Source organism: Furipterus horrens, unplaced genomic scaffold, assembly GCF_987537825.1.
Source record: "Furipterus horrens unplaced genomic scaffold, mFurHor1.1.pri manual_scaffold_2, whole genome shotgun sequence".
NCBI classification, from domain to species: Eukaryota; Metazoa; Chordata; class Mammalia; order Chiroptera; family Furipteridae; genus Furipterus; species Furipterus horrens.
This window is the reverse complement of record NW_028327172.1, coordinates 19,167,804-19,176,255: the sequence shown is the minus strand read 5'-3', so window position 1 is coordinate 19,176,255 and position 8,452 is coordinate 19,167,804. Positions and strand designations below refer to the sequence as shown.

At 43.4% G+C, this 8,452-nt stretch overlaps 1 protein-coding gene across 1 annotated transcript; it reads left to right on the top strand.

The window, feature by feature from the left end:
* Positions 1-4,886: 4,886 nt before the first annotated feature.
* RAG1 (recombination activating 1) lies at positions 4,887-8,024 on the top strand. Its single transcript, XM_090267581.1, has one exon. It carries the CDS (start codon positions 4,887-4,889, stop codon positions 8,022-8,024), a length of 3,138 nt encoding a protein of 1,045 aa, XP_090123707.1.
* The last annotated feature ends 428 nt before the right edge of the window (positions 8,025-8,452 follow it).

Below are 8,452 nucleotides of genomic sequence, written 5' to 3'. Positions count from 1 at the left end.
AACTGGCAGCTTTGGCAATGCTCCAGCACACACCCGAGCGTGGTTCTACACTCAGGTCCCCCTGCAAAGCTTCCTGAGGAGCCAGGTGCCAGCTGGAGCTGGGGGCTCCTGGGCTGTGATTGGCTGCCATCATCTGTGGTTAGCCCTCCGTGGTGGGGCAGGCTGGGAAGGACACTGGAAGCCAATAAATAATGCAGCCGTCTGCTCTGAGGGACAAGAGAGCAAGGAGGGAGAGGAGAACACACTTTGCTTTCTTGTTGGTATTCAATAATATCAACGAATTACAGACATCCCGACACTTTGCCTAGGCAATCTGCTGAGCAAGGTAACACTCGGACTTTCCCTGCCTTGAGCTGTGTATTTATTTACATTTTTATGTTTCTAATCAGAAGGACTTGGGCTTTTTCCTTGCAAGGAATGAGGGGAAGTAGTGAGGGAAGCTGACATCAATTTGATTTTACTCTCTAATGTATGAAAATAGGAAAGGAACAGAAGCCAAGTTTAGGAAGACACTGTAGGTTCATCGAGAAGGTACAAGATACCTGAGTTCCTATAAAGGAATGCTGTGGTCAGAGGAAGCGTTTATGCTGTGCTTCTTGAATGGATGAGTAAACAAATCAGCAGAAGGAAAGGTGTGAGATCTTGGGGGAAAAAGTACTGTGCTGGTCAGGGAAAAAAAATAATTATGAGGAGCAAACAAAGTCCAGAGTGGGAGGAAATGTGTATTTTCCAAGCTATTGCAAGGTATTGCCAGGAATTTCTTGTGTTAAGTAGGAGACAAGTATTTCCCAATGTGCGACCTGTGGGCCACTCATAGCGGGATCATTGGAATGTTTCTTAAAAATACAATTTGTTGACTCCAACTTAGATAAACTGAACCAGAATCTCTGGAACCTGATAATTTGCATTGTTATTATTATTTTAACACAAGCTCCCTAATGATTCTGAAACATAGTAATTTTGAGAATTGTCACTGTAGAAATCCTGCTTTGACATTATGGCCCTGAGTCAGAATTCTTGGCCAGGGGTTGTGACAGTGAACTTCTCTTTCTGAAGTGGTTCAAGCAATAAGTTGCCTGGAGGAAAGGCAAGACTCTTGGGGATATTTTGTGGCTGCCTGAGACTTAGAAAAACCCTTCTGATGCTGCCAACTTTTGGATGATGGTGCTGGGCCAATTGTAGACAATAGTATTCGTGGAGTGAATGAATGAATGAGCGAGTGGAGCAAGTGTGACAATGAAGGGGTCACACCTGGGCATACATTAGTCACTTAGAAACTGTGTCTAGACCAACTTGAATATGTTAAGAGGGGAGACTGAGAGCCAGGTACTAGGGTGTACATGTGTGCAGGGTGAGGAGCTGGACGAGGATGGGGGAGGATGCCGTTGCTGTGGCCCACCCTCCTGAAGTAAATAGTGATAGCACCCACCACCAATGACAACTGCTGCCTCACCCAAGCCACCCAGGCTGGTTTGTACGGAGGACTGTGCCAGTGGAGAGGACCACTGTAGCTGTGATGGCAGGTGACGGCAGTGCTGAGATGGCAGTGTCCAGTGGGAACGGGGCTGAGCCAGCAACAGCCACTCTGCATTTTAGATTCTGTGGTTGGTCTGCCGTGGAGAACTTTTGTTAGAAGAGAGGAGATCAAGCATTTGCAAGATTCCTGAGTGTAAAAAAAAAAAAAAGACTGTAAGATAACTCTTTTCTATTTTCATGCTGTTTCCAGGTTTGTGTTTTAGTTCCCTCTCTACATGCTTACTGGGAAAAAAAAAGACAAACTAAGGATGGTGGTCAGATTTGAGGTTTAGCCAGGTCTTAAAATTTTATGGGGGCAAATGGAGAAAGAAATATGGAGAAGTAAATATGGATATACATGTAAATCTAGTCTTTAACACACTTTCCGCTAAACTGAATTGATGACAAAATGAAAATAAAAATGTTTGTTGTGAAAAATTTGAATAATACAAGAATGAATAAAATAGAAAATAAAGAGCCATTCTTACCAGGGCTAATTTTATTTTCTGGAGAGCAAACATAGTTAAATTTTATTGCATATCCTTCCAGAATCTCTGTACCTTCAGGTACACACAAATATGAGCAAATATGCATAAAAGGAGCCCTCCTATATTGCTATGGTTGTTCTATTCTCTGTTTTGTCATGTGGGCATATTATCGTATTATTGATGCATATAGAAATTGCACATATACATCAATGCATATAGAAATTTAAAATCTCTGTGTTGTTTTCCATTCTATACTGGACCGTAGCTTAATAATTCCCTATTGGCAATTATTTGTGCTCTTTCCTATTTTGAAAACAACAATTTTTAAAACAAATCTTTCTCTCTGTCTCTATATAAGTGGGGATATTTCCTGTGGAATGTTTATTCCCACAAGAATAACCAGTGGGACTGTTTCTATAGAACACTTCCTAAAAGCATATTTATTGCACCAAAGATAAAATATATTCAAGCTTTTTAGAGATATTGCTAAGTTGTCCACTAGAGATATTACACCAATGTATATTCCTCCCAAGAATCTATGAAGATATCTTCATTTCCTCAGGCCATCATTAAGGCTGAGGAATAGCAATATTTTAATCTTTGCTATTTAGATAGGTAAAAATATCTCATTAGCTGTAGCTCTTCAAAGTTCTATCTCCTAAAAGTAATTTTAGAAAAAGTAAAAATCATAGGTAAGGACAAAATACTTGAAACACCTATAGCTTCCACCGATAACTACTCTTAGCATTTTGGTGAACATTCTTCTAAAAACAAGAATAACAGCACCCCATCCCCCGCTTCTTGCTTCTAGTTTGAATAAGCTTTTAGGAGTTGAGTTGGAAAACAATCTAATAAATACATTTGATTCGTATGTCAATTGTTATTAACTGCTTGGTGATGGCACTCTTTCCATGGGAGTATGTAAATAAATGCATTTTGGTAGATTCTGATATAACATTACAGACCAGTGGGAGTCAGCAGAGGAACAGGAAGGGAGAGGAAAAATTTCTAGCGATCTTTCCAATATGCCTGGTGCTTACTAATCACTATGATTAGCTCTAGAGAGGATCATTATTATCTCAGAATTCTAGACAACAAATGCACTAAAAAGAAAAAAAAAAAAAAACTGGAAAGGGAAGAGCTAAAGGAATGAAAAGGCTTTTGGGGATGAGTTCAAACCAATAGGTCAGGGGAGACAGGGAAAGCCTTCGCCTCTGACACAGGACAGGATTTAGGAACATAACTGAACCATCAGCAACTTGGAGGTGTTTGTTGGGTTGAGCTGAAATACTCCTGAGGTTAATGAAACCTATTAAAAGGTTTGGAATTTGCTTAGTTCTCACGTGGTTCTGCAGATAGAACAATTTAACAGGATTTTCCCTTAACAAAGTCTTGGAAATTGGTTTTTCATTTTTATGAAAAACATCAGTTTCTGAAGCATAATGCATGCAAGATGGAACAGACTTCAGGAGTTTAAAGGGAAGCCCTAAAAAGAAACTTTGTTAGTTGCAGTCAGGGTTAGCCCTTGCCCCTCCCCTCCCCCATCCCATCTGTGGCAGAAGTGTGTTCACTTGAGGATTAGTCTCCATGACCACGTGGTTATTTTAAAAAAACCAGCACATCACTTGGGTTAGTTAATTAATTGATGGGGAAAAGTGTTGCTTGATATAATTGGTGATTCAAGAATGTTAACCCAGGCTAATTAGGGACAGAAAGATGGTCGGTTGAAAATATAACTGCTGTTTTTCCAGTTATGTGTACTAAAGAATTTTGAGAGTATTGGACTAATTAGTTTTGGAAAGGACCCAAATGGCAGTTTCTGACCTTTTTCTACAGCACTATTGATGTCTGCACCACACCCCAGATTTTTAGGGTTTCCTGGCATACATAATAGCACTTTTTTTTTTTTTTTTTACCAGAAGATAAATATTAGTCCCACCTCTTATTACAAACTCTAGAGCTAATGACCATTGCCCAGGAATGAATTTCTGGCTAGCAGCCCAACAAACACCTCAAAGTTGCTTATGCTTGTATCTGAAACGACTTGCATTTTTCATCTTCAAAGTCCTTTGGAATCTTTGTATGTGCACATTGTGGTTTAATACAGGTTTAGAGAGTAATGTGTTTTTTGTTTCTAATGTAGACACAGCCTTATAATTTACAGTAGTGTTCACTAATTAAAATTGTAAGCAAAATTGCTAACCATGATTCTTATTATTAGTTTGCATTCATAAGCCTCAAAATTCACTTTATCCTTCAAGTAGTGAGTAATTAGTTTCGTTGGGTTGGTAGCTTTATCATCCCTTTATGACCTGTTTGGAAGAAATATACAACTGACCTTCTGGAAGACTGCTTTAAGAAGCTGGAAATGTATTGTTCAGCTAGTGCAATGAGGCTAATACAATGTGAAAAATATGACTTTTCTTTGGTTTTAGTAGCTAGTTTTTCCTTGCAGGTACTCAGCAAATAACTATTGAGCACCTGTGTACTAGGAATCTTGGGGAGATGGATATGAATCACTCGAAGATTCTGTTCTCAAAGACTTTAAGGTTTTGCTAGAAAGGATATAAGATTATACATATGTATATAAAACAAGCACATGTATATAAAACAAAGGGAAGTACATGGTGATACATGTACTTCAATATGGGGTATAGAGACCAGAAGCAGTGTCAGAACAGGGAATTACTCTGTTCTCTGTTGTATGATCAGCACCTAATACAGTATATTAAAATAAAAGGTTTAATAAGTAACTTTCTGGATGAATTAATGAATAAACATTTGAGTGTATTAATTTGTATTCCTTCCAAGATGCATCAGTGAAATATTGAAATTTTCTCCTAATCTGACTTGTTTTCATTGTTTCCAGGTGATTCAGCCAGCATGGCTGTCTCTTTGCCACCCACTTTGGGACTCAGTTCTGCTCCAGATGAAATCCAGTACCCACATATTAAATTTTCAGAATGGAAGTTTAAGCTGTTCAGGGTGAGATCCTTGGAAAAGGCACCCGAAGAAGCTCAAATGGAAAAGAAAGATTCCTCTGAGGGGAAACTCTCTCTAGAGCAATCTCCTGCAATCCTGGACAAGGATGGGGGTGAGAGGCCAGCCTTAACACAACCAGCATTAAAACCTCACCCTAAGTTTTCAGAGAAATCCTATGATGACGATGGAAAGGCAAGAGAAAAAGCAATCCACCAAGCCAACCTCCGGCATCTCTGCCGCATCTGTGGGAATTCTTTTAAAAATAGTGAGCACAAGAGGAGATATCCAGTCCACGGGCCTGTGGATGGTAAAACCCAAGTCCTTTTACGAAAGAAGGAAAAGAGAGCCACTTCCTGGCCAGACCTCATCGCCAGGGTTTTCCGGATCGATGTGAAGGCAGATGTTGACTTGATCCACCCCACTGAATTCTGCCATACCTGCTGGAGCATAATGCACAGGAAGTTCAGCAGCGCCCCAAGCGAGGTCCACTTCCTGAGGAATGAAACCGTGGAGTGGCACCCCCACACACCATCCTGTGACATCTGCCACACTGCCCGTCGGGGACTCAAGAGGAAGAGTCATCAGCCAAATGAGCAGCTCAGCAAAAAACTCAAAATGGCGCTTGACCAGGCAAGACGGGCACGTCGACACAAGAAGAGAGCTCAGGCAAGGATCAGGAGCAAGGAAGTGATGAAGCAGATCGCCACCTGCAGTAAGATTCACCTCAGTACCAAGCTCCTTGCAGTGGACTTCCCGGCGCACTTTGTGAAATCTATCTCCTGCCAGATTTGTGAACACATTCTGGCCGACCCTGTGGAGACCACCTGTAAGCACGTATTTTGCAGGATCTGCATTCTCAGATGCCTCAAAGTCATGGGCAGCTATTGCCCCTCTTGCCGATATCCCTGCTTCCCTACTGACCTGGAGAGTCCAGTGAAGTCCTTTCTGAGCATCTTGAATTCCCTGATGGTGAAATGTCCAGCCAAAGAGTGCAACGAGGAGGTCAGCTTGGAAAAATATAATCACCATGTCTCAAGCCACAAGAACTCCAAAGAGACCTTTGTGCATATTAATAAAGGAGGCCGGCCCCGCCAGCATCTCCTGTCACTAACCCGGAGGGCTCAGAAGCATCGTCTGAGGGAGCTCAAGCTGCAAGTCAAGGCCTTTGCTGACAAAGAAGAAGGGGGAGATGTCAAGTCCGTGTGCCTGACCCTGTTCCTGCTGGCGCTGAGGGCGAGGAATGAGCACAGACAGGCTGATGAGCTGGAGGCCATCATGCAGGGACGTGGCTCTGGCCTGCAGCCAGCTGTTTGCTTGGCCATCCGTGTCAACACCTTCCTCAGCTGTAGTCAGTACCACAAGATGTACAGGACTGTAAAAGCCATCACGGGGAGGCAGATATTTCAGCCTTTGCATGCCCTTCGGAATGCTGAGAAGGTCCTTCTGCCGGGCTACCACCCCTTTGAGTGGCAGCCACCCCTGAAGAATGTGTCTTCCAGCACTGACGTGGGCATTATTGATGGACTGTCTGGACTGTCCTCCTCCGTGGATGATTACCCAGTGGACACCATTGCGAAGCGGTTTCGCTATGATGCAGCATTGGTGTCTGCTTTGATGGACATGGAAGAAGACATCTTGGAAGGCATGAGAGCCCAAGACCTCAGTGACTACCTGAATGGCCCTTTCACTGTAGTGGTGAAGGAGTCTTGCGATGGAATGGGGGATGTGAGTGAGAAGCACGGGAGTGGGCCAGCCGTTCCAGAGAAGGCAGTTCGGTTCTCGTTCACAGTCATGAAAATTACTATAGCACATGGCTCGCAGAATGTGAAGGTGTTTGAGGAAGCCAAACCTAACTCTGAACTGTGTTGCAAGCCCTTGTGCCTTATGCTGGCAGATGAGTCCGACCACGAGACCCTCACAGCCATCCTAAGCCCTCTCATTGCCGAGAGGGAGGCCATGAAGAACAGTGAACTGATGCTTGAGATGGGAGGCATCCTCCGGACTTTCAAGTTCATCTTCAGGGGCACTGGATATGATGAGAAACTTGTCCGTGAGGTGGAAGGCCTCGAGGCTTCTGGATCTGTCTACATCTGCACCCTTTGTGATGCCACCCGCCTGGAAGCCTCTCAAAACCTTGTCTTCCACTCCATAACCAGAAGCCATGCAGAGAACCTGGAGCGCTATGAGGTCTGGCGTTCCAACCCGTTCCATGAGTCTGTGGAAGAACTCCGGGATCGGGTGAAAGGGGTCTCGGCCAAGCCCTTCATTGAGACGGTTCCTTCCATAGATGCACTCCACTGTGACATTGGCAATGCAGCTGAGTTCTATAAGATTTTCCAGCTGGAGATAGGGGAGGTGTATAAGAATCCCAATGCCTCCAAAGAGGAAAGGAAAAGATGGCAGGCTACATTGGACAAGCATCTCCGGAAGAAGATGAACCTGAAACCAATCATGAGGATGAACGGCAACTTTGCCAGGAAGCTCATGACCAAAGAGACCGTTGAAGCCGTTTGTGAATTAATTCCCTCTGAGGAGAGGCACGAAGCCCTGAAGGAGCTGATGGACCTTTATCTGAAGATGAAACCTGTATGGCGTTCATCATGCCCTGCTAAAGAGTGTCCAGAATCGCTCTGCCAGTACAGTTTCAATTCACAGCGGTTTGCTGAGCTCCTCTCTACCAAGTTCAAGTATAGATATGAGGGCAAAATCACCAATTATTTTCACAAAACCCTGGCACACGTCCCTGAAATTATTGAGAGGGATGGCTCCATTGGGGCCTGGGCAAGTGAGGGAAATGAGTCAGGGAACAAACTGTTCAGGCGCTTCCGGAAAATGAACGCCAGGCAGTCAAAGTGCTACGAGATGGAAGATGTCTTGAAGCATCACTGGTTGTATACTTCCAAATACCTTCAAAAGTTTATGAATGCTCATAATGCGTTAAAAAACTCTGGGTTTACCATTAACTCCCAGGGATGTTTAGAGGAGAACTCATTAGGCCTAGAGGACTCTCTTGAAACTCAAGATTCAATGGAATTTTAAGTAGGGCAGCCGCTTATGAGTTGGTTTTGCAAGTGAGTTTTCCTTTGGGTTGCACTGAGGCCTTCTCCTAGCTCCCTCTTGTATGCAGGGCTTCACCAACCATGTGGTGGTAGGTGGGAGAGAGGCTGCAGATGCTGAAACCAGTCAGGAATGGATAACTGATGAGCTGATTGCTTGTGCCTTTTAGGCAGTCCAGAGAAGCAACAGGAGAAATCAGTTATTTGAAAAGTTCGATAACTCAGAACAGGAGTAACTACAGGGGACCAGAGATGAGCAGAGATATGTGTGTGTGTGTGTGTGTGTGTGAATTAGTGATGTGGAAATCAAAGCCAAGTTTGTCAAAGAAGAATGACCAGAGAAGCCAGGGGAGGAATTTGTCTTGTGTGGTTTCCATTTCCTTCCCCCTCAATTTATTATAGTTTGTATTG